The sequence below is a fragment of the Homalodisca vitripennis genome, chromosome 6 (assembly GCF_021130785.1).
Source record: "Homalodisca vitripennis isolate AUS2020 chromosome 6, UT_GWSS_2.1, whole genome shotgun sequence".
NCBI classification, from domain to species: domain Eukaryota; kingdom Metazoa; phylum Arthropoda; class Insecta; order Hemiptera; family Cicadellidae; genus Homalodisca; species Homalodisca vitripennis.
In genome coordinates, this window is record NC_060212.1 from 73,037,431 (window position 1) to 73,063,074 (window position 25,644).

The 25,644-nt window shown below is 31.6% G+C and overlaps 1 protein-coding gene across 1 annotated transcript; it reads left to right on the forward strand.

Annotated features, from left to right (window-relative positions):
• The first annotated feature begins 250 nt into the window (after positions 1–250).
• Positions 251–23,910, forward strand: LOC124364438 (seipin). Its single transcript, XM_046819935.1, has 7 exons — positions 251–799; positions 5,068–5,213; positions 7,960–8,162; positions 11,657–11,873; positions 14,482–14,571; positions 15,591–15,723; positions 23,037–23,910. The coding sequence occupies exons 1-6, from the start codon at positions 561–563 to the stop codon at positions 15,716–15,718; spliced, it is 1,023 nt and encodes a 340-aa protein (XP_046675891.1). The 5' UTR covers positions 251–560; the 3' UTR covers positions 15,719–15,723; positions 23,037–23,910.
• Positions 23,911–25,644: the final 1,734 nt, after the last annotated feature.

Here is a 25,644-nt window from a genome sequence, read left to right on the forward strand (position 1 = left end):
AATTTAATACTGTAGTCAAGAATAAACTTTTCAAAAATATCCTTATAACTCATTTCCAACTGCACTCACAGGACTTTCTTTAAGAATTGAGTATTTACCATTAGCAACAATTCAACCTTTCGTTGTTAGTTAATCTAATTCTAATACTTGCTGTTTTTTTTTTATTAAGTAATCGGTCCTTTTTTTCCTAGAAGATTTTGCTTCTGCTTTTCTGTATTGTTGGTCTGCTAGCACGATGGTAATCTGACCAATGAGCAATGCATGTTGTATATGCGTTCACGTAAACTGTGTTCTGTTGTTGTTGTGGGGTTAGACTGAAGATAGATAACATTACTTGTCGATAGATAACCTGATTTTTTCTATGAAATAATTTATTTTTATCTTACAAATGTGAATAAGCAGTTTAGAAAAATAATAGTCTAGTAAATATTTGAAAAGGGAAATCAGCAAGTTTGATATAATAAGTTATTATAAAGTTTCTTTAGGGTTAGGACCCTACATTTATTCAGTTACATTCATCGATTATAATAAATTTGAATTGAAACAGCCTACATTTTAAAATGTTTATGTTTATTCCATACAAGATGCGGATTGTCAGAATGATAACTCGCCGCATAGAAAACTACAAGAGAAGAACAATTGCGGGTGTTGAACTCCTGTGGGATAGTGTTTTTAAAGGGGGGATGCTGGGAATGATAGTTGCAACTATTGTGTGGGTTTCAATTTTTTTATACATAGTGTTTTATTACTTATACATGCCTTCGTTGTCCCACACCAGACAAGTGCATCTACAGTTCACGTAAGTATTAGTATCATAGTGCTTTTCTCAAAGTTTTTTTAGCTCTGAACTTGTTTTCATCATCATTCATTGAAACTCCCCACCTAACTTAACTATCAGACTATCGGACCTATACAAGGGCCAATCGACTTACCTTAAGTAATTTTTATAATTTAACTGTTATCTGAGATAAAATAATAAATACCCTCCTACCTGTGGGCCAACATCCCTAAAAGAAGCCTTTTTATTTAAAAATTTGAGTACAATAGCTATTTTGCCCCCAAATTGCCCAGCCTGATGTTTGTATATTTGTGAGCTTTTCAGAAAAATATTGTTTAATAACAACTTGACAGATATTCATAGTTTTTTACAATAAAATGAAGAGTATAAAATATATTTTTAATGGTAAAAATAAAATGGAATATATTTTAAATATATTATGTTAGTGTAAAATTTTTAAAACTTTGTTATACACTTATGAGTTCCATTCAAAATTGCCTATATGTAGCCTATTATGTTTTTTTTAGATCTTTTTGAGCAAGCCTTTAGCATACTATGTGAAAAGGCCATGAAATTATAAAGAAAATTCTTGTGTAATATTTAATTTTTCCAAATGTAAACAGATATGAAAAACAATTGATAAGATAACACTACTGCTTGATCACCAGCACTATTCGGCTTACTACTGAGAAATGTTGAGCAAATACTATCGTCTAGAGGTTGTATTATACAGTTTTCATGTCTGCAAAGTTTTCTTGGTAATTCTAAGCAATATATGGGTCAATCTCAATTTTTCTCATATTACAATATTTAAGTTAATGTTCCAATAGTCAATTAGAAAAGGAAATGACTAGAATTTCTTGCCGGAAAGCAGTTATAGGGAGCAGGCAACCGCCAGACGGTCATGTGTTTAAAATTGTTTTACATACATTACCTACATTATATTGTAATATGTAATAACAATTTATCAGTAATTTTTAATAAAAAAAAGGATCAAAGGATCACACACGATGCCTGCCTGGTGCGCAGCGCTTCGCGCTGCTTGCTCTTTTAGAGAAAAAATTAACTCGAGTAGTTCCAAATTTGAAGCCCAGATCACGTCAGTGCCCCTGATCACTAATAGGTAATTCTAAGCAATATATGACCGTCTGGCGGTTGCCTGCTCCCTATAACTGCTTTCCGGCAAGAAATTCTAGTCATTTCCTTTTCTAATTGACTATTGGAACATTATATTGTAATATGAGAAAAATCGAGGTTGACCCATATATTGCTTAGAATTACCGTTTTCTTCACTAATTGGTATAAATAAAAGACAGATAAAGCACAAAATAAGGGTAGGGTATGATAAGCGGACCCGGTTTTTTGTATCGAAATTGGCAAACTATATTACTTAATCATAACCACCAATATAATCAATCGACACTGATTAATTATTTTGAACAAATAACTTAAATAATCTATATCAACAGGTGTAAACACTTTCAAATAATAGACATACGGTAATATTTCAAATTTACATATAAGTAACATTTGATTATTAAAAATGGCAGTCAATTTTAGAAAACTACACGACATTGCTTTGAAAGATGATGAGACATGTTTTCCGTGGCTTTAACATGTTGGACGAAAAATCCATTATGTGAAATTTGTGGGAAAGAAACAACTGTAACAGTGAGAGGAGCAAATATGGCCGTCTTCAGTTTTCCTAATTTTGCTTATAATAATTATTTGTTTCATCACTGTAAATATTAAATCCATAATTTAATATAAAATGATTGTTATTGAGGACTATAGATACTTTTATATCGATTGATAGTCTAGGATTTGAGATGCGAATATTAGGTATCGATGATTACGTTTTTTCAATATAAAAAACCGGGTCTGCTTATCGTACCCTACCCCAAAATAACAATACTTACGCAATGAACCAATGTCAACAATTGATTGCTAATCAGCGCCGGCAATTTATGTGGTGTTTACCACATGTGATATGTCATGGCACTTGAAGGGTTAAGAGCAGGTGCTTCTCTGATATCTTGAACCTTTGCCCTTGATGATTTAGGAATTAAGACTGTACAATTTTTATTGACTCAGTATGACAATGACTAAGTATCAATTAATTAAGCGTACTGTACTAGGAAATAATATATCTTGGCCAGTAAGACTGTTACTCTCACTCACCTGTTATACTTATCATCTTCCTCAAGTAGGCTTCTTGGTTATGTGGTGTTTTAAACTGGTAACTTGATTGGTTGTGAATAAGTTGTTTTCATGCTATGTTTGGAAAATAAAGGTACAACAGTTTTGAAGACAAGAGGGTTATTTTAATCTCAGAATGGGCTCTACTGCTGTGTGAAAGAGAAAGAGTAGGATGTGTTCTTTTCTCAGCTGTACACACATGAAAAGTAACACTTTAAACTATTATAAAAGATCCTGTAAAGTGTGAGATATACTGTACTACCATCAGAAAGTTATTTGATCAATGAAATCCATTAAAGGTTGGTTCATGCAGCTACTTGAAACCATTATTAGCAAATTTTTTAAAATGGGAGAGAGTTTGTTCAGATAGACTTTTGATCCTATATGAGATTCACTGATAGATGGTTTTGTTATGAAACAATTTCTGAGCTTATAGTTTAGGACACCAAAGACTTTATTCTTGATAGATTTATATAAATGCTTGTTGGTAAATGATATGGACACAGATTGAAAGGAAACGAGTTCCTCTTGAGCGTCTAGATAAAAGGGATACTTCTCTTTGTCCTGAATGTGTTGTCATTTAATACAACTCTACTCCTGACCTATTACGGCAATTTCTTCAAAATCAGAAATTAGACTGGGATGGGAAATTATTCTCTGATTAGAAAGAAGTAGAAGGGGTGAGTGAAGTTTCCTTGTTCAAAACTTATTCACAGATGCATGGTGGTTGTTATTGTACCAAAAATTAAAATTGTTAATTTGATACCTGAGAGTGAAGTTTGACTACATGAGGTGGGGTCAATGAGACAGAATTTTCTCAAAGATAAGGAAACCTTGTTCCATAATGTCTTTGTTCACACAATTATTTATCCACCTACAATTCCTGAGGTTAAGTGGTAGAGAGGCCTTTTAGTCCTAACTCCAATAAAGACATTTTTCATTTCATTTAATTCCCCCTCTTCCATTAGACATTAGCCAAGTTTAAATAACAATTACTTTTATCATGAAACCAATAGCTTAAGTATATATTTCCTAATAGTTATCATATTAAATCAGCTATTTATTTCATTTTTAAAGAAACAAAGTGAAAGTAAATATGTAAACTTTTATGATAATTGTATACTATTACGTTGCCACCTTTAAAGCATTTCGTGTTGAGGTACCCTATTCACAAAGGAATGGAGGCATTCTTGATCATACCTTCTGGAATTTTCATCTGTTACTTGATAGGTAGTATATTGAAGAATGTATACAGGGATATATTTTGTTTGTTGCCAGCAGTGTACAGACAGTACCCTGAGGTGTTTTCGTAGCCCGAAGGATTGGTGGTTTGAAGGATTTGTGATCATTAGTTTTGGAATATTAATCCATTATGAGATGAATATTTCAGAATGTCTGATCAGAATTGCCTCCGCCCCCCAGCAGTGCAGACTGTGGCTACACCCACCCTGCACAAACCTACTGATAAATAATACTTATCAGGTAACAGATAACAGTTTCAAAGGATACTAAACTTATTTACTTTTTATTTAAAGTTAAAAAAAACAAGGAAGTGAGATCTTACTCCAGAAGCTTAAATACATCATTTCGAAAACTGATGGCAATAGTACTTGTAAAGATTTAGGTAAAATAATCATTTATTCATTTTAGGAATCAAAATATAGTGCCATTTTCCATTATTTATAAAGCAGTATTATAACTATCATTTACTACTTGGGGAATATCTAAAGATTACATTAATAGTACGATTACACATTCAAGTGTACAATTACTACTGTTATTCCTTGTGTAGAGATATTACATATATTATAGCTATTTTGTATAGCAGGTAGAGACAAAATGTACATCACATTATTAGGACTATGTAAAGTAATTTAAACTATTTAAAGCCAAAGTAAAATTTCATGTACTTTTTTTACAATAAACAATATTGCAAGTTTATACGAATCTTCAAATTCTTACTTTGAGAATTTGTATTCTATTTTATACAAAGGAATTGTGATCCTTCCAACTTGTGTCAGAAGGAAATTGTACTGGATACAAACTATCTTGAACTGGACACTTTTAGAGCAAAGTTTTCTTATTTGCAGAGCCTGTGAAACTGAGAAGGGAGTTTGTAGTTTTCCCTCAGCTCACGTGCAGTTAACTAAGAAGCAGCAGTTACTCATGATTGGGCAGAGGTATAAAATGTTTCTTAACTTAGAAATGCCAGAATCTCCAGCCAATGTTGATCTTGGTAAGGAAAAGCTAATTATTAAACAATGTTTTGTACATTACATTTTATAACTGTTATTTTTATCCAGGCTTCACTAATACTTTAATAATAGGCAAAAGGTTCATCATACAAGGTTTTATGTAACATCAGCAATAGAAGAATTCCTTTTAAAATCATACATAATGCTTAAGATAAATCATAACAGAATGTAACAAAATAATTATATCGTGAAATCATTGCATGAGGACATGTTCTGCTGGAGTTGGATTATTAGAGATAAACTTGTGAGGATAACAGCATGAAATAAGAACCTCTGTCAATGAGAAATTTTCTGTGAACAGTGACTAACAAAGAGACGTCTTTACTAAATGGCAATTTGATTTGCCATTTAGTAAAGATCATCCATAATTGATGATATTTCTCAATGTATTTTGTTATAAAATAAAACGCCTATTATTTTTATACACATGTGTCTTTATTTTTTCTGTTTTAAAACTCCTCTGTTTGATTGAAGCAATTGTTTTATTTTTTTTAGGGCTTTTCAGAAGGCAAAAAAAACACATTTTATTTTGTGTATTTTTTATTGTTGTTTGCGCATGTTTATTTAAGTGCTAAATGTGAAGAAGGTAAAACAAATATCCAAAATGGTTAATTAATAACTTTTTAACATAAAACAGTAAGTAATTGTAATTAATATCTTTTTTGTTCTGTAGCTTTTGTTGAAAAAAGAAACAATATATATATATATACATATATACTCGTATAATATGTTACACTTTATAAATTTGTATGTAGATAATATTTATTTTCAACATACTGCAAAAATCGTATAATATTACAAGTCAGCACTTGTTGGGTGAAATATTAAAAAAAACTTTTAAACCAAAATAACACAAAACCATGAAAATCCTTAAATGGGGAAACTTCCGTGTTTAGGGTTAATCAATTTAAAAGACAATCTAATACAGGAAATGTTTTTCATTGAAAATTAATATATGACATGTCATGTGAACCAATGCTGAATAATAATTATAAATATATTGGATTTTTTGGGTAACACATGTTTTACAAAATGTAGTAAGTAGATTAACTTAGTTTCTATCTGTCTGATCTATTTAATCAGTCACTTTTGACCCATTAACATCACATGAAGGTCTGTCAGGCTCTGGAGGCCAAGGTCACCAAAAGATCTAGACTAAGCACTTAGGGAGGCAAAAAATAATGATTGGCATTGCATTGATTATGGCTGTGTTGAGTAAATCATAGTCTTGAGCATCTTTAGAATCCATGGAGATATTTGGAGATCAATTTTTTTGTAAATCTTTCAAGGAATTTGACTTTATGTAATTAGTCTGTATGAATTGAGTTTTATTAATAGAATTAAGAAATGTATTATTGTTCAGCAAAAGCAATATACGAAGTCAGAAAAATACATTTCTTGAAAGTGTACTAGAGTACAATAATAGTATAACATTATTAATAGAATAATAAGAGTTGTAAGACATTTTCAACACTTATAAAACTGTGATTGTAAAATCTACTACAATAACATTTACTATATCACAATTTGATATAAAATCGTACAATAAATAAAAAACAAATAACAATTGTGTATAGATTTAAAATAAAATCAACAAACACATTAATTGTTGGTAAATTACTAAAATCTTAAAATATTTTATCACCAAAATAATTAGGCTAGATAACAGTTATAAAAACAAGCTTCTTTGAGTTTTTTTAAAAAAGCTCTTCATCAGATTTTTCTTGACCTTTGATAATTTTTTTATGTTGCTTAGAAGTAAATCAATTAATTCTAATTCATTAGTATCATTGCTATTTAGCTTATTTACAATGCCTCTGAATTCATGTTAATGTCAATTAAATCAGAAGGTTGTGTTAGGTCAGTTAATGCTACTTACGTAAAAAAATGTATTTACATTTCTAAAAATTTTCTGAAAACTATTATTGTTTTTATTGCCTTGTTTGTATTTAAATTTCAAACTGTTCATTACATAAAAGATTGTTTTTGTTGGTAAATATCTTAGTTCTTTTACATAATATTGCTGCGACTAGTATATTTAATATACAAACTGGTCATAACATGTTCTTGTGTATAATTTTGAAAGAGTGCGTAAGATATTGTGGTATGGGACAATCTGTAAATCGTCTATTTAGTTTGGCCTAATATATGAGTTTTATAAATATGTCATGAAGCATAGTCTTTGGAATTGAAAACCAGAAGTTTGATTCTTAAGGTTTCATTTGGCGATCTTTTATTTGCTTTATTGAAGTAAGGTTTTCAGTCACCTCTTGATCTAAGGATCATGTGGTGAGTTCTTGGGTTGTGACAAATTTAGAAGAGTTTGGGGAATGATTGGTTTCAGGAATTATATAGAAGAATTTGTTATTAAAGTTTTATTAACAATAGTGCATTAGGCTGTGTACGAATAGTCAAAATCACTCAGTATAGACCCACACTGAAGGTGTTTTGCTACAATTCTATATGAATGTATACTTGATGTCCAGAATGGTAAGTGTAAAGACTCAGTGTGTAAGCCTGATGAATTATTAATAATCAATATTGGGCCATTATCATCTACTTTTAAATATAACGTTTTAATGAACCATACATAAAGAAATAGCATAAAAGGAGGCACAAATTCAAGGCCCATGTAGTTTTGTCAGTACTACATCTACATGTTGTAACTTGTTATAGCTTGAATAATGATAATTTTGAAATCAATTTCTAACAATATTGTTCGTTTAGGCATGTTCATGGTGTGTGCGAGAATGGTAGATAAGGGAGGAGTGCTTGTGTCAAATTCTTGCCGTTCCACTATGCTGCACTACCGTAGCCAGTTCCTCAACTTCCTTTACACATGTGTTAACTCTCCTTTCTTCTTGTTCGGCTCCAAAGAGGAGAAGCAGTTACTTACCATCGAACTTTATTCAGACTTTGAAGAACACCAGGTAAAAATGGAAGTGAATCATGTATGAGAATGTACCAAACACAATGTGTCCATCTGTTTATAAACTGTACTTTGTAAATTTGTTAAGTTTTAGTTTTATCATGTTATACAAACTAATCTGTTAAATATAGTAAAGAACCATGAGAAATTAAAAGTAAGATTATAAAAAGACAATGTTTTTAAGTTACGATAATAATTAAAGGTGTGGTGCTGTAATATTGTGTTGATATACTCGTATACAAAAAAAATGTTCTACCTCCATACGCATTTAATTTTAAAATAAATGAAATTTATAATGGTGTCAGATATTTAAACCTACTTGAATTGAAATATTACAGAAAACTTGCAATGAGTCAAATCAAATAATTTATTTAAGAGCTTTTGACTCTTTGACAGGTTGGTTATTTCACAACAGTCATGGTCCAGAAAGTGAGTGAGATTTTGTTTGTGTTGTTATATTTGGTTTACTAAAATGAATAGGCTATAAGTAACAAAAAAAGACTTTTACTAGAAACGGCATAGAAGTATTTTCTTAGTGCCATTGTGTTTCTATTAAATATACCTTTACAATGACATGTCACAAGATAGGGGTTGCAATTCGAAAATTTAAAGTTAACCCCCCCCCCGTACTCCTCTTTTAAAGAGGGGGAAATTTTTTTATCATTCAAAAAATCAAAAAAATTATTTTAATAGGTATGGTGAAGGTTGTACATTGATATCTCAATCCGTTTGGAATATATCCATGTGTATTGAGACTTAATTTACACCCTGTATATTTCAGGAAAATTGAAGCATTACGAGTATTGAAAATGCACAAACTTGTTAAATATAGGCATTGATTGTGAAGCCTTTATAAACTGCCTGTGATCACAATCATATTTTACAATCTCTTGAGTGGTAACATTCTATTTAAGGATAAGTTAACCAAAGTGTATAAAGTATTAGTTTTAATGTTGATTTGAGTATATACAAATTACTGTTGATTGTGTGTATTAGTTGTTATTATGTATTCATTCTAAGGATAGAACAAAGAATTGAAGAATTTGTTACTTTGATTCTTTATAAACAAGGTTTTAATAACGTTAAAAGTCAGTAGAATTGGTATAAAAACTTATTTTAAACTTAACACAGTGATGTTTAGTTTGTTCTTCTATTAATTGGCGTTTGATAACCAGAAATACTGTAATGAGAACTAGAATATCAGTGGGTCATCAAATCAACAGAGCCCCTAATTGGCTGATAGTGATGAATCTAACAATGTAAATGCAGGATATGTTTAAAATTGTTTGTCTGTCTATAAACATTAAAGCAGCATGTTTTCTGTTTGATCTTTGCTAAATTTGGTACTACGTTTATGGGACTCTTTAAACTTAATTCTCTCATTCAACTCAACCGGACCCAAGAGGGCATAGCCCTAAGATGAAAAGCATTTAAAACAATTATGACATAATGAGTTTTGATATTAAAGCAATCGTAACAAAACTTTATGTAGTGATTTTATAGGTTGATAATAAACTTAAAACTGTATTTGAATAAAATATAAACAAGGGGATTAAATTTCAGAACTTTTATTTGTACATATAAATTACATTGACATTGCAGAGCAGCAGTAACAAGTACAAAGTCATATTGAGTTAAAAACTATCTTAAACTAAAATAATTTTTCTATCTTAGTTACTACGCTAATCGAAACAGTGAATCAAGCGACTAATTCAGATCTCTTATTATTGAACAAATTATATCCAACTTTTTTATGAATATTCCACTAGTAATTAATTGTGTGTGCGTGCGTCTATGTGTGTGTGTGTGCGCACGTACACGTGCATGTGCATGTGTATGTGAATCCCAAAATGAAGACAATTATTTACAACACTGTTCTGGAAGCTTTGTTAGGAAACAGTTCTTACATAACATGAGCTAAAGATTTTATGGGTTATTTTCAAATTCATGACCAGATTTTAATAAAATGTAGTCAAAGGGTGAAAAGGTGTAGAATGGAAGTGTTGAAACAAGTCTGCACTAACTTATTGTTTATAAATAAATCCAAATTTGGTATGGATATTCTACGTGGTTTATTTCTTCACCCAGGATGCCAAAGCAGCAGAGGTCCAAGATAGAAAAATTTTCAACTAAAATTTTCTTGGAACGTTGTTAGTGAATAAATTTCGACAAAGTGATTTTTATAATTAGTTCCCAAAGTTAAGGCTTGATTCCAATCAACGTAATAGTAACCTAGAGAAGGCGAATCTTTAGAATGGATAACTTTGCCCCTTTTAGGTGTAAATAACTGAAAACATTAAAAAGTTTGTTTTTGATTCTTTTAATTTTGTTGAGACTGAGAAAATAGTATAATATGATACAATATCCAACCGCAAAAAGTTATTTTAACTTATTAAGTTTAGTTTATAAAAAAAATCATTTTCTGTGTTCTATTGTAAATTGTACATAGAGCCAACAAAGAGATTGATTAGTTTAATTTATTCTTCTTAATTGCTATTCAGAAAATAAGCAATGTTTCCACCTGACGCCACCAGGTACCTGCCCATCGCGTATATATTGGTGTGCTCGTGCTCGGCACCTCAGTCAGCGTCCAGCCGTGCCAATGGGGATCTCTGCTCTGACGGTTCAAAAGAAATTTTTAATTCAAATTTGAAATGTGTGCTGAAATTGAAAATACCACTAGTTGTAAAGTGCAGTCTGTGATTAGTTTTTGTTGGCAAAAAACCTAAAACCAATAGAAATTCATCGGGAACTGTGTGAAGTGTATAGGAACAACGTAATGACGTTCTGTCAGAAAGTGGTGCATTCAGCTTAAAAATGGCAGAACACAAGTTCCCTTAAAATAATATCATGGCAACAGTGGCACAGGCAAGGTGTTCTTCTTATAGGTTTTCTCGGGTTGTGGTGTAGCAATAATCTCTGAGCAATTCTGCCAAATATTACAAAAGTTTAGGAGAGCTGTCCAAAACAAGCACCAATGAAAATTGTCATCCAAAATTTTGCTTTTGCATGACAATGCCCGGACCTCATACAGCAAACCTTACACAAGAACCCATTTAACTGGGAAGTTTTTTGTCATACCCCCTACATCCTGACCTTGTTCAAAGTGATTTTCATTTTTTACTGAAAATGAAGACCTGGCTAGCAACATAGCGTTTTGACAATGTTGAGGAGCTCCAGGCACGTGTCACTGAGTGGCTGAGAGCATAGTCGGCAGAATTCTATAGGAATTTCAAAGCTTGTTCACTGCTATGATAAGTGCCTGAATTTGTATGATGATTATGTAGAAAATTAGTATTTTAGTCCCTCTTTCATATGTAGTATGTAATACAATTTTTCTTGCACTAGGTTTTTAAAAATTCCAAAACGTTCCCTACTTTCTGAATAGCCCTCGTATGTATAACTAACCATTAGTTCATGTATATTATCTATCAGATCCCATTGCTTTGGTGCCCATAATTTCCAGAAATGACCAATACTGAAATATTTTATCAGGGCCACCCAGTGACTGACATCTACTTGGAGATCCAGTCAAGGTTCATAGAGCTGTACTCAGCCTCTCTTCACATCCAAGCCCACCTGAGTGGTCTGCGATACCTGATGTTCCACTGGCCCCTGCTCTCTGCCATTCTGGGAGTGTCCTCAAACCTCTTTATCTTAGCATTCATTTTCTCCCTCTCGTGGTACCATCTTTACATGCAAAACGAAAATGGTGAGTAGTAACATCTTCTTTCTAGTATTTGTAAGCAATTTATTCTTGCATTCACGTTTGACTTCGGGTGGTACAACTTGTGCATGAGTTTTCAAACCTTATCGTCACACTGTTCAGGTATTTGGAAAGTCAATTAACACCACATACACTCCAAGGTATTGCTAACAAGTGCATTATGCTGTTTGTAAAAAAAGACTCAGCAAACAAGTTCTTAATTTTTATACAAACAAGTTATTTAAAAACATATTTAAATATACTAAAAGTGCAGTATATTTTTACTATGACACAGAAGAGGTTGATGACAAAAGAATGATAAGAAATAATAGAGCAAAGCGTTTAATAATATATTGATAACACTCTATCTAAAGCATCCATTAAATACACACAGTAAATTTGTATAACTAATAACATATTTTTTAAATTATGCATTTTAACGTAACGGTTATTGTTATGCATTTGTCGATTAACTATGGTGAACTTACACAGGGGTGCTGAAGTCTTGAAATTGTCTAATATCTTCTGTACTCTTAAACGTCTAAACATAGACGTTTAAGAGTACATGTTCACTGTACAACATAACACTTTGTACAGTGATGTAGGGTTTAAAATTGGACCTTTTGATGACATCAGTAGCTCTTCACCACCTCAGAGAAATGGCCTGTAAGGAATCAGTGGAAAATCTTAAATGTAAGCATAGACTGATGTGCTTACCATTTTAAAGGTCTTAAGTAGTAGAACAATATGCCGCAAATTACAAAATGGTGGTGTTTGAAAGTTTCAATACTGATCTTATGTGTAAGTTCAAGAATGGCTTAATTTTATTGTAACCATATTCATTGATGAATCCACATTGTGATGTCATGTGTAAAAGTCTTAATGTGTGTTGAGTGAATAACACTATGTGGTTTTAAAGTGAGTTCAATGTAGGCCTAGGTGTGTTGAGTGAATAACACTATGTGGTTTTAAAGTGAGTTCAATGTAGGCCTAGCTCAGTCTGAATAATATGACATACTCACCAATTTGATGTATTACAGGTTATTAAAAATGTTCCTGTACTTCATTAGTATAACATTTATTTATGTATTGAACGTAAATTCTATGCACCAGCTTGATTCACTTAAACATGTGCTTTTTAATGATCCGAGTAATGCACGTCATTTCACAACACAATAATTAAAATAAAATATAATTGAATGTTAACCTCATTACACAATACATAATTTCAAATTTTCCACTTCACAAATTTACGTATAATCCAATTTTATGAAACACTTGCTCTCTCGCAAGAGAGCTACTCACACACGTCCTTTCTCTACAACGGTTAAAGCCAGAAGATGGTCGGGCCAACTCGACGGAAGTTGTGAGCCTTTTAGCCTCCGACCCAAACCACCATGTTTTACTTTAATATTTGTTAATATCACCTGTAGATTATAAATTTATTTAGTAGTTTTGTAATTAAATAATTCAAATTCATCCCAATATAAAGTTTGCTTATCTTTTTCATTATTAACTATTTTAAGCCTACATGTAATAATCATGTGTTTGTAATAGATGACTATTACCAATCTTGTCACGAGCTATTTGAAAATTAAATTTAAATTGAAACTATCTGTTACAATACCTACTTATAGCATATGCATGTTGTAACCCCCTGAATATATCAAATAAATAAATAATTAGTACTAATGTAATCAGTTTCATAATTTTCAATTTTACTTCAAATCTAAACATCTTTAATAATTTCTTTTTTGTAATGTACAATTATGTTCATTGATATTCATTTTGGAAAAAAATTTAAGTAAAAATTCAATTTGTCTTGTCACCAGAAGTTATTATCATGTGCTTCCCTGTAATATTTCAAAACCAGCCATACTCAAGGCAGGTAGAACAGTGATACTTAAAGAAAATGCAAAGTACCTGTAGATTTTAAGTAATCATTATCAAACTTGAATGCTTGAAAAGCCTATAGTGATGAAACTCACGTAATTGTGACAATTCCATTTTGCATTCACTTCAAGTCTTTCAGCAATATTTTTCATGTTGCAACTCATTATATTTTTATTGCTTAAGTCTTACATTAAACATGTATTCTTTGGCAAACAACCATTAATTAAAACAAAGCAAAAATGTATCGTCTGCTGTTTGTCAAGACTTATTTCTAGAGTAATTATGCTTTTCTATAAAAAATAGTAATTTTACTTAAAGAGGAGATTGTTAAAAGCCGATCATATCGAAGTTGGGAACAGGAAGTGGTCTTGTGTGATTATATCAAAAGTCTTTAGTTCCTTCTGCCCCTCAGATTGTGATACCATTCAGGACGTTACATGATGGTTTTCTTTGTAATACTGCATTTAGAGTACAAGTTCACATAATTAAACTTACATTCTAACATCATCAAACTATTGCTAGCCAATTTTATTAATTTTCATTTTCGTCTTTTTAATCTTTTATACCACAGTAGAACCTCTTTTAGAAATGTATATTCAGCACATGCTTTGTACTTTTTACTTTGCTAGTGAACTACTATTGATTTTTTGACGAACTTTTAGAAATAAATATACTATTTTATTGAATAGTTACAACTGACCTAACCTGTTCGTGCTTGCAGGTGGAGGAATGTTTCTAGACTTCATGAAAAAGTCTTTAACAAGCAGGTCCTTCAGGAGTCGAGTCTGGGGGAGTAGTGGTTATATTGAAGGTGAGAATTGATAAGATCTGTTCTTATCTAGTATTCTATTTTCTTATTATCTTCATATTAAATATGCTGTATCATATAAATATAAGTCAGTACACTAAAACATAATTACACAGTAGAAAACTGGTAAAGTTATTCTATCTGTTGAGTGCAGTTTGTAATTATTTTATATGCCAATGGCACTGCTGTGAATAAAACAAGGGTTTACGTGTGGTATAAATGATCCAAAGGTGGCCATGAAGACATTAAAGATGATGAACGTTTCAGACGCCCCATTACATCAACAAATAGTGAAAACGAGAAAAAAAAGGAAGAAATGATTATAAATGATTGCCGTATTATGATCAGAGAAGTCGCTGATGATGTTGGCATATCAGTTGGCTCATGCAATGAAATGTTTTTGAGTATTTTGGGTATGAAACATATGTTAGCAAAATCTGTTACAAAATTGTTGAATTTTGAACAAAAACAATGGCGAATGGAAGTAGGTCAGAAGTCAGTAAATGAAATCAATGACGATGCAGAATTAGTGAAATGTGTTATAACAGATGATGAAACATAGGTTTACAGATATGACGACGAAACTAAGGCTCAATCATCCCAGTGGAGGTATTTTGGATTACCATGACCGAAAAAGGCTTGACAAGTGCAGTCAAACGTGAAGGTTATTATGCTCACTGTGTTCTTTGATTTTAATGGCATATTGCATATAATATTGCACCTGTAATATTGCTTTCATCCTTATAAGATCTGTTTATGCTAAAAGAATATGTTGACTGATTGTATGATCATTTGTTGTTCTAATTAATATTTAAAGAAAGGTGACCGTCAAAAGAACTGTCAGAGGAATAAATGTTTACAGCACGATCTGACAGCCATACCTAGTAATAACATTGACAGGACTTAGTACAACACTACATATCTCTAGGTTGATTCTAGCTACAAACTCAGTGAGACATATAAGTTTGAATTGTCAAATTTTCCGTACCTGACAATGTCTGTAAATAAGTATCACTTTACAGATTTAAGTCCAAGACCAGAGAAGCAGTCTGGGAGTAGCAGTGAAAATGATGAATCACGATCAAGCCAAGAATTCTTCAAGCCGGGAACTAGTGAAGAACTAGGCTACTATCTCGATGGAGAAGATTGAATCTTGTAAGTAACATATTCTGAGATAGTCACATATCTTTACTGTGGATACTGTATTACACAATTAAAATAATTGAGATTAGAATATGCATCAGATTGAGAGTTATCCCAGCAAAATTGAGATTCAGCTGATATGGACTTGATAGTCCTCACTCCATTAGTCTCCTGGGACTTTTCATTCACACTAATGTTACTTCATTTGGTGAGTTTTTATATTCATGAGTTGTAGCTACATTCATTGGCGGGAATCTTCTACGAAGAGGGTAAAAAGATAAATGAAGAACAAAAAAAAACTTGCCAAGTCCAACTAAAGCCAACAACCTGATGCTGGCTTAACTGTTTCATGTTTGTTGTAGTGTACAAACCGCTACAAAAAGTGTTTGAACATCGCTGGAAACTATGTCAAAAAATAGTTTAAGGTTTGGGCTTTCATGTAGAAATAAAATTGTTAAAAAAAAAATTGTTTTACTTTTTTTATTGGTACTTACTTTTTGAACACGCCTCGTATATTTAGAGAATTAATCTCACAAAAGAAATAAAAATTTAATTTTTCTAGTTTGCAGAAAATAAAAATTGTTTAAATGTTCTGGTAGAGTTATGATGAAGTGTTTAGGATGATTTACCCACCAATACCTGGTAAGCCCCAGAAATTTCATTATTTTTATTTATTATTGATTTGTATAGACTATATCTGTAACTCTTTTTTTACAATACAGCTTTTTTTGACGATGTCTGCAACATATCATATTTTGATCTCTTAGAGAACTATCCTCATCCTGTTAATGTTATTAAACATGATTTCAAATGGAATGTAATTGACAGTGATACTGTAAATTTGTTGTTTCCAAAATGAGCAGTTCACGTAGTGAAGACTTATATGGAATGTCCAACTTTGTTTAAAGAATATTATAGATGTAATAATTCTATCTCTTACTTATATAATTAATTAAATGTTAGTTGAGGGTCAGTTTACTAGCTCTTTAAAGTTTTCTAAAGTTACCCCTATATTTAAGAAAGGAGACGAGAATTTACCAGAGAACTACCGTCCTATAACAATAGTTCTAATAATTAGTAAAATAATAGAATCCTTTTTAAAACGTCAACTTTTTCAATATTGTACATCCAACAATTGAATCTGTCCTTATCGATTTCGCTTTAGACCAAATCACTTGAGCAAGGCTTTTGACACGGTAACTTACTCTATTTTATGTTAAAAACTTGAATTGTGTGGAATAAGGAATTTGGAATTACAATTAATTGAAAGTTACCTGAAAGACAGAGAACAAATTATGTGTATTAATAACTCTTCCTCAGAATATTTAAGTGTAGTTGAAGGGGTAACCCGAAGGTTCTGTTTTGGGACCCTTCTTATTTTTAGTATGTAATAATGAATATTACTACGCGTATCTAGTTTGTCAAGATTACTTCCTACACACATAATGCACTCTAAAAATGTATTGATCATATATTGTTGGGATTTCTAAAGTGGAAAAATTTTTCTTTTACCGAGATTCTCTCTTCTAAATTTAGAATTGTTCTTAGTGCTTTTTTTTGAAGTATCAAAATTGTGTCTAGATTTTTTTTAGATGTTCCACCATAAATGGCCAACCCGTAAGCTAAATGAGAATGCACGTGTGCATAGTAATTGACTTTAATGTCTCAGTGCTACACAGTAAAGACATGCGCCTCAAGATGTAGAGCCCTGATGAAATTTTGCTCGCTAAATATTTATGTGACCATCCCAGCTAAGAATATTGTCCACATTAAGTCCTAAGAAAATTTGATACTATTAATTTTTTCAATTTTAGTTTGTTTAACTGAAATTGGTATTTCTAAAATAATCTTTACTTTGTACAGTGGAAAATATCATTTGATTAGTCTTGCAGCCATTTAAAAATAGACTATTTCTTTGAAAATAAGTTTGAATGGTTTTTAATTGTTCTTTACAGGCTATTTCCAGATTTTCATAAGTTTTAGCAGTCACAAATTAAGTTTAGAATCATCAGCATATAAGATCAAATTACTTTTTGTACCATTAATGTTGTTTAAGATTGAGGGCATTCCTTGGATGTAGCATAAAAACAGCAATGGTCCCAAAATAGAACCCTGAGGTACTCCATGCTTGATTTTTAGTGTGCTAGATTTATGTTTTACTACTAGAGTATTTTGTTTTGACGTAATCTCAACATACTGGGATCTGTCCGAGAGGTATGATCTAAACCAGTTTAGAGAAAGGTTTGATAAACCCATGACTTTAAGTTTGTCAAGAAGGACTTGGTGAGAAATACTGTCAAATGCTTTTGACAGGTCCATGAAAACCCCTATGGACTTGTCCCCCTTGTCTATAGAATCTTTTATAGTTTCCGTAAATTTCTAGCAGAGCTGAAGTAATGGATTTACCTTTACGGAATCCATGCTGCTGCCTATCAAAATAAATCATTGTTTTTTAGATGATCTACTAATCGACTGTACATAACTCGCTCATAAATTTTTGACAAAGAAGGTAAAACCGATACCGGACGATAATTATTCATTTTAAATTTTTCTCCCCTTCTTAAAAATTGGTATTACTCTAGACACTTTTAAAACTTCAGGGAAATTTCCAGTTATAAGCGACGAGTTAATTAAATGAACTAAAGGCTTCAACAAGGACTTACCAACATACTTAAAATTAGTTTCAGCGGAACTTCGTCATGGCCCGACGATGATTTAATTTTTTAATGATGAAATAATTCTATCTAATTCCTTTTCATCTACCGGATTACACCGAAAAGGGTTTTTGTATAAGATTTTGATCTAGAACATTTGCACCTGAATGACTTGCGGAGACTGTGGATTCCTTAGCTGTATTTTGGATTAAATCTCCTATTACATCTATGAAATAGTTATTGACAACAATTTGAGATGCTTAAAGGGTCTGATATTATTACATCATTATCATTTTTTATACAATTTATAGAACCCTTTAGGACATTAGAACTTTTTCCAATCTCTTTATTTATAATTTGCCATGTTTTCTTACTGATATTATCTGAGTTTCTAATTTGTCTGTCATAAAAGGTTTTTTTTTGCATTAACTAGCTTAGTTTTGTAATCTTTGGTTTTCAATTTACAATATTTCATGAAATCTTCACTACCACTACGTTTAGCTTGTTTTGTAAGCTCAACAATATCCTTCTGTATCCATAATCAATTTGTCACTAATCCAGCTGCATTTACTTTTACCAAGATATTTTTTTACTTTTTTTTTAGGAAAAATTAAGTTAAAGTTGTATTGAAAAATACTGTTAAATACCTCAAACTTTTTATCTACATCAGCTAAATACATTGTCAACCAATTTTCATTGGGACAAGACATTCTTAAAAACACTCATATTATTTTTCGAAAAGTCCCTAAACTCTACATATTCAAATTTTTTTTCAAGACCATTCACAACTGGTAGATTGAGTTCAAAAAATTTGTCCATCATGATCTGACAGTGCAGTTACAATACCAGTCACCTGTGTTAGAGACTTATCAAAATTTGTAACAATATTATCTATAGCAGTAGATGAATTTGAAGTAACTCTTGTTGGAAAATCTACTAAGTAATAAAAAATTATGCCTTTTAAGAATATTCTTAAATTTTTGAATTTCAGATGAAGTGTTTAGAACATTGAGATTAAAATCTCCGGCTATTACACTGTTTTTTTACATCCTTAAGACCAGCTAAGGTTTCAAATAATTTGTCTAACCTATTTAAAAATTCGAGAGTTTGTAACTGTGGCTTCCTGTAAATTCCACTAGAACAAAAGATATTTTATTTATTTTATATTTAGCCACACAACATTCAAAAAGTTTATCTTCTGTCAACTCTTCAATCTTTTCAAGTCTAAGAGCCTTTGAATTTAAACTCCTCTCCGACAGGATGACCACCCCGCCTCCAGTGGTGGTGGTACGACTGTACTCAGATGTAATAGAAAAGCTTTCCAGATAAAATGTTTGTAAATTCATTCGGTTTCATATTGTGCTCGGTCAATACAATAATATCGGTTTAATTAGATCTAAAATGATATCTAATGAGATTCTTTTCGCGATTCGAGGTGCTGAATGTTTTTGGTGAAAAATTGAAAGAATATTTGTAGATTTATGCTCAGATTTACTTTTTTAATGAAACATTTTGAAAGTCTAAATTGGACTTCTTTGAGCTATCAGTGGGGAGTTTAAATCCAGAGTTTGGTGTGGTGTAAAGTTACAATAACTGCCAGAAGGGCTGTTGGGTGATGAGGCTGCAATGAGGTTAGTGGTCAGCGTCAGAGCTGTGGATGTGTTAATGATTCAGGAGACTCAGGGCTTACAGTATTACAGGTTGAGTCAGAAGGGTGAACCTGAGGTTGGGTTGAGATTTCCTGTGTTAGGGGTGTAGAAGGTTTATGGATCGGATTCATGGGGTGAGGATACATTGTAAACATTAACAGCACTTCTCAGCGTCTTCAGAAATTCCGGGTGAGATAGACCGTTTCTCAGAACTCTGCTTGAAGATTGGTTGTAGGAGACTACGTAGATGGTGGCTTGAGTACTTCTCTGAAACTCTGTTAGTCTCTGAATAAAATGGTCTGGTTGAATGATTCTAGTTACAAAACTCAGTGAGACATATAAGTTTGAATTGCGTCAAATTTTCCGTACCTGACAATGTCTGTAAATAAGTATCACTTTACAGATTTAAGTCCAAGACCAGAGAAAGCAGTCTGGGAGTAGCAGTGAAAATGATGAATCACGATCAAGCCAAGAATTCTTCAAGCACGGGAACTAGTGAAGAACTAGGCTACTATCTCGATGGAGAAGATTGAATCTTGTAAGTAACATATTCTGTGGATACTGTATTACACAATTAAAATCATTGAATATGCATCAGATTGAGAGTTTATCCCAGCAAATTGAGATTCAGCTGATATGGACTTGATAGTCCTCACTACCATTAGTCTCCTGGGACTTTTCATTCACACTAATGTTACTTTATTTGGTGAGTTTTTATATTCGTGAGTTGTAGCTACATTCATTGGCGTGGAATCTTCTACGAAGAGGGTAAAAAAGATAAATGAAGAACAAAAAAAAAACTTGCCAAGTCCAACTAAATCCAACAACCTGATGCTGGCTGAACTGTTTCATGTTTGATTTAGTGTACAAAACCGCTACAAAAAGTGTTTTGAACATCGCTGGAAACTATGTCAAAAAATAGTTTAAGGTTTGGGCTTTCATGTATAAATAAAATTGTTTTACTTTTTTTTTTTTGGTACTTACTTTTTGAACACGCCTCGTGTATTTAGAGAATTAATCTCACAAAAGAAGTAAAAATTTAATTTTTCTAGTTTGCAGAAAATAAAAATGTATGTTTAAATGTTCTGGTAGAGTTATGATGAAGTGTTTAGGATGATTTACCACCAATACCTGGTAAGCCCCAGAAATTTCATTATTTTTTATTTATTATTTGATTTGTATAGACTATATCTGTAAATCTTATTTTTACAATACAGCTTTTTTTGACGATGTCTGCAACATATCATATTTTGATCTCTTAGAGAACTATCCTCATCACGTTAATGTTATTAAACATGATTTCAAATGGAATGTAATTTACAGTGATACTGTAAATTTATGTTGTTTCCAAAATGAGCAGTTCAGTTATGTAGTGAAGACTTATATGGAACGCCCAACTTTGTTTAAAGAATATTATAGATGTAATAATTCTACCTCTTACTTATATAATTAATTAAATGTTAGTTGAGGATCAGTTTACTAGCTCTTTAAAGTTACCACCTATATTTAAGAAAAGGAGACGAGAATTTACCAGAGAACTACTGTCCTATAACAATAGTTCTGATAATGAGTAAAATAATAGAATCCTTTTTAAAACGTCAACTTTTTCAATACTGTACATCCAACAATTGAATCAGTCCTTATTGATTTCGCTTTAGACCAGATCACTTGAGCAAGGCTTTTTGATACCGTAACTTACTCTATTTTATGTTAAAAACTTGAATTGTATGGAATAAGGAATTTGGGAATTACAATTAATTGAAAGTTACCTGAAAGACAGAGAACAAAATTATGTGTATTAATAACTCTTCCTCAGAATATTTAAGTGTAGTTGGAGGGGTGACGCCCCGAAGGTTCTGTTTTGGGACCCTTCCTTATTTTTTAGTATGTAATAATGATTTTAGTATAAGTGTACCAAGTTTTCTATTGTTATATGAGGATGTCACAACCTTGATGTGTTATAATACTAATACTATTAATGTTAGAACCCAGCTAACAGATTATTTAGAACAAGACTGATTATGTAAATAAGACAGAACATATACTGTTCTTACTAAAACATAATATAGACATTTTGTATCATCCCTATTTTTATCCTGTCAATCTGTGGGATATTTATTTTGACACTAAACTAGCTGGGATGCACATGTAAACAATCTGTGCAAAAAAACTGTCTAGAGTAACCTGTCTCTTAAAAGATTTAAGATCATGTCTCAGTTTAGAAATTTTGTTAATGGTCTACTTTGATCTGCTCATTCGCAAATCAACTATGGTGTAAGACTTTTGGGCAACTTAAGTGCAGACCAAAAAAGCTTTTGGCAAAAAAAGGCAATAAGAGCCTATCACTGGTTTGTCAGCTTCCGACTCCTGTATAGCAACCTGTCCTGATCTCAGCATCACGACACAAGCATGTTTACAGGATGTTTCAGGAGGAATCTGCCATACTGCACACGCTTATTCCTCTCATCAGAATAATGGAAACATATCATATAAACATGGGTCCAGAAATCCTTTGTTGGCAAGTTATACAGGGTTAAAGATTTTACCTGAAATTCAGCTCCCTCAGTGAAATTAACTGATACTGAAAGTTTTTTGTTTCTCTTCAGATTCATCACTCTTGATACTAGATTCTTCAGCAAAAATAATTGGAATCGTTCATGGCGTATTTTATTGTGGTATAACCTATCATCAGCCATGTTTACTGACACTAACAACAACAAATATGTATCGTATGGAATAAATAATCTGTTACTTTTTGTTAACTAGTAATGAAAAGAAAATCTAGTTCTACATAAACGACAAACCATAGCAGTGAAACATTATGTGATTGGTGCATCTGTTTGTTCACTTTAAAGAAAACTGTAAAAGACGCGGAAGTGTTCTGCCATGTATGGTGGGACTCGTGTCGAGAGCCACCACAGAAAAGCTCTAACAAAATAGGTGAATAACCACATACAGGTTAAACAATAAATATCATAAAAAATTGTTATGGTTATTCATAGTCAATTTTCTTTTGTTCCAGATTCTCCAAGTCAATAGAGCGAAAGAACTGAAGATCCTGTACCTGATGATACTGTGTGTTGTACACTCCGTCTGCCATCACAAGCTGTTTTGAACTTGTGCTGAGTTAATTGGATACATTATATTAAATATTTACAATGATGACAACATTCAAAACTGTCATAAAATATGATACATTAGATTATTAAATAATTTTACATTAATTTTATGGTAAATGAATATGATCTCAATAATTTTGATTTTATAACTTTTGAAGAAACTTATGAAGTGATCAAAACTTTATGGCATTTAGGAAGAATTAGCAGAATTCATCTGGAATATCTGATTTTATTACTTAATTTGAATATTTCCATTATTCTTATATGACTTGGACTCGCTGACATAATACAGTGTTCACTACAACATAAATTCCTAAGGCCGTATCTGATTGTTCTATGGGTCAAAGAGTCCTGGAGTACCCAAATAGGGACATTAATCCTTGTTCATCTTCTGGGTTAGCTTCATCGCAAAATCCATCCTAATTATAATTAAATTGTGGATGTAAAGCTTGAATATTCACATGAATTTATGTGTTTTGAAGGATTCAAAGAAGGTAATCTTGTTTGTTATCATAATTTTATTTTTGCAACAAATATTTTATGGTTCAAAGATGATTTAATACATTATAAGTAATTTTGCTCTGTATTAATTCATTTGGATAAGTATTGATCGTCTATATTTGTTTTTATTAATAAAGAACAATATCTTAGAAATAAACTGTAGGAATTATTAACACAAGTATAATAACAATCCTATTTGATAAATCTTTTCTGAATGAATTTAGAAAGGTTAATGTAACTCTTATAAATTAATAAATATAGATCAAAATGAAATGAGATAATACTTCAATATCAGAATCGTGGGTTTTGGACTAAATATAGGCAGAAAAACCAATAGTTATTTTTGAAAAATGGAAAGAAATCTAAGAACTATTGAATTTGGAATAATAAACAACTAGTGTTAATAGAAGAACAAGCTCACAATTACTGATGATGTGGAAGATCTGCTCGTAGTCGGCCTGTAATAGATCCGATTCCTCAGATATCCAATAGGGTGCTATGTGTGACATCCTTTGTATGCTTGTAGATACAGTGGGCTGATGAAAGGGTCAATTGGGACCCCCTAATAAAGTTTTGGTGATTTTAAATATGCAAAATGAAGGAAAGTTAAATTTTAGAATATAAATTAAATGAATTAAACGGGATCGAAAAGTTATGTTTGTTGATCTGCTATAATCAAAACTTAGAGTAATTTTGGTCAGCTGGGTCATTGATAATCAGTTGTGAATTTAAATAATTACAAACGGAAGGAAGTATGATTCTGATAGTGTATGGATAAGTCCGGTAATAGTACAAATAATTATTATTGAATGTGATTCAATATTTGCCTACATTATAAAATGAATATTTTAAAATCTATGGTAGTTGTTCTCTTATTATTATTTTGTGAATTATAAATTAATAGTTTTAAAAGTCAATAAAATAGTTTGACAATAATTTTAAATACATCATGTATTGTTGAAGACCATATTTTTCAATGAGTTTGTCACGTACAACTGAATGTAATATTCTAGGTTTTGTTTGTTATTTAACAGAGAATAGAGTTGAATACAGTCACCATGGTCTGTAACGAGAAGTTTAGAATTGTCATCCAGTCTGTAAGTATTTCATCAAATCACATAATGTTGAGCAATGGTGGGAAGGGGTGATCCAAAACTAATAAGAATAAGAATATGTTTTATTGTCGTTCAGGCTTACAAAAGCATTGACAAAGTTATTTATATTGAGCAGTATTGCCACGTCACTAACCTACTTAAATAAATAATATAAGGATATTTAAAGTTACAACAAATAAGTCAATAAATAAAAAACAGTTAAAAAATTTATTACTTAATAAAATCTTAACAACTTAATCTCTATGAAAACTAGAGATCAAAATAACAATAGAAACAATATAAGTTATGCATAGATAAACAAAACATAAATTTATTTATTAATAAAATTAGACAAACACTTATTATAAAACGTTAATAAATAATTAAGTACAGTTGCACAGTATAAAAATAAATTCTTAGTTTAAAAATTTATCACAATATCAAATTCCAAGATCAGGAAGTACCCCAATAAAAAAATTGAGTTCCGATCTTATAAATTTAACTCACCAATCATTCAGTTTGTCATATCAATAAATTTGCTACACTTACAGAAGAACTATGGAGAACCGTTATAAGGTTCTCACAGAAAATGTTAAGTTCAGCTCCGTTTCACCTTCCACTTAGAGCAACGTCTGAAATCTAACGCTATGACAGATTTGACTCCTGGAGTGGAATCAACATCCATCTGAAGAGATTTAAAACAGTCGGTGACGAAGAAGCTCATAACGAACTCTCTATATTGTTTCAACATCAGAGACCCTTAGACTACAAACAATGTAATCTAGATGAAGTAGTGTTCCATTGTCTCATCAGGTACACAGTTGAGTTCACTACGATGTTACCCTTCCCTGTAATGTCGTGATTCGACATTACGGTGGTGGTCGGCATCATAGCCTAGAGGTAAACGGGCTGGTAA

Excerpts from the sequence above, each read along its gene's own strand:
- LOC124364438 (XM_046819935.1), top strand. The coding sequence starts at position 561 with ATGTTTATGTTTATTCCATACAAGATGCGGATTGTCAGAATGATAACT. Across the intron at positions 800-5,067 it reads CAAGTGCATCTACAGTTCAC|AGCCTGTGAAACTGAGAAGG; the intron begins GTAAGTATTAGT and ends TCTTATTTGCAG. Across the intron at positions 14,572-15,590 it reads GAGTAGTGGTTATATTGAAG|ATTTAAGTCCAAGACCAGAG; the intron begins GTGAGAATTGAT and ends ATCACTTTACAG.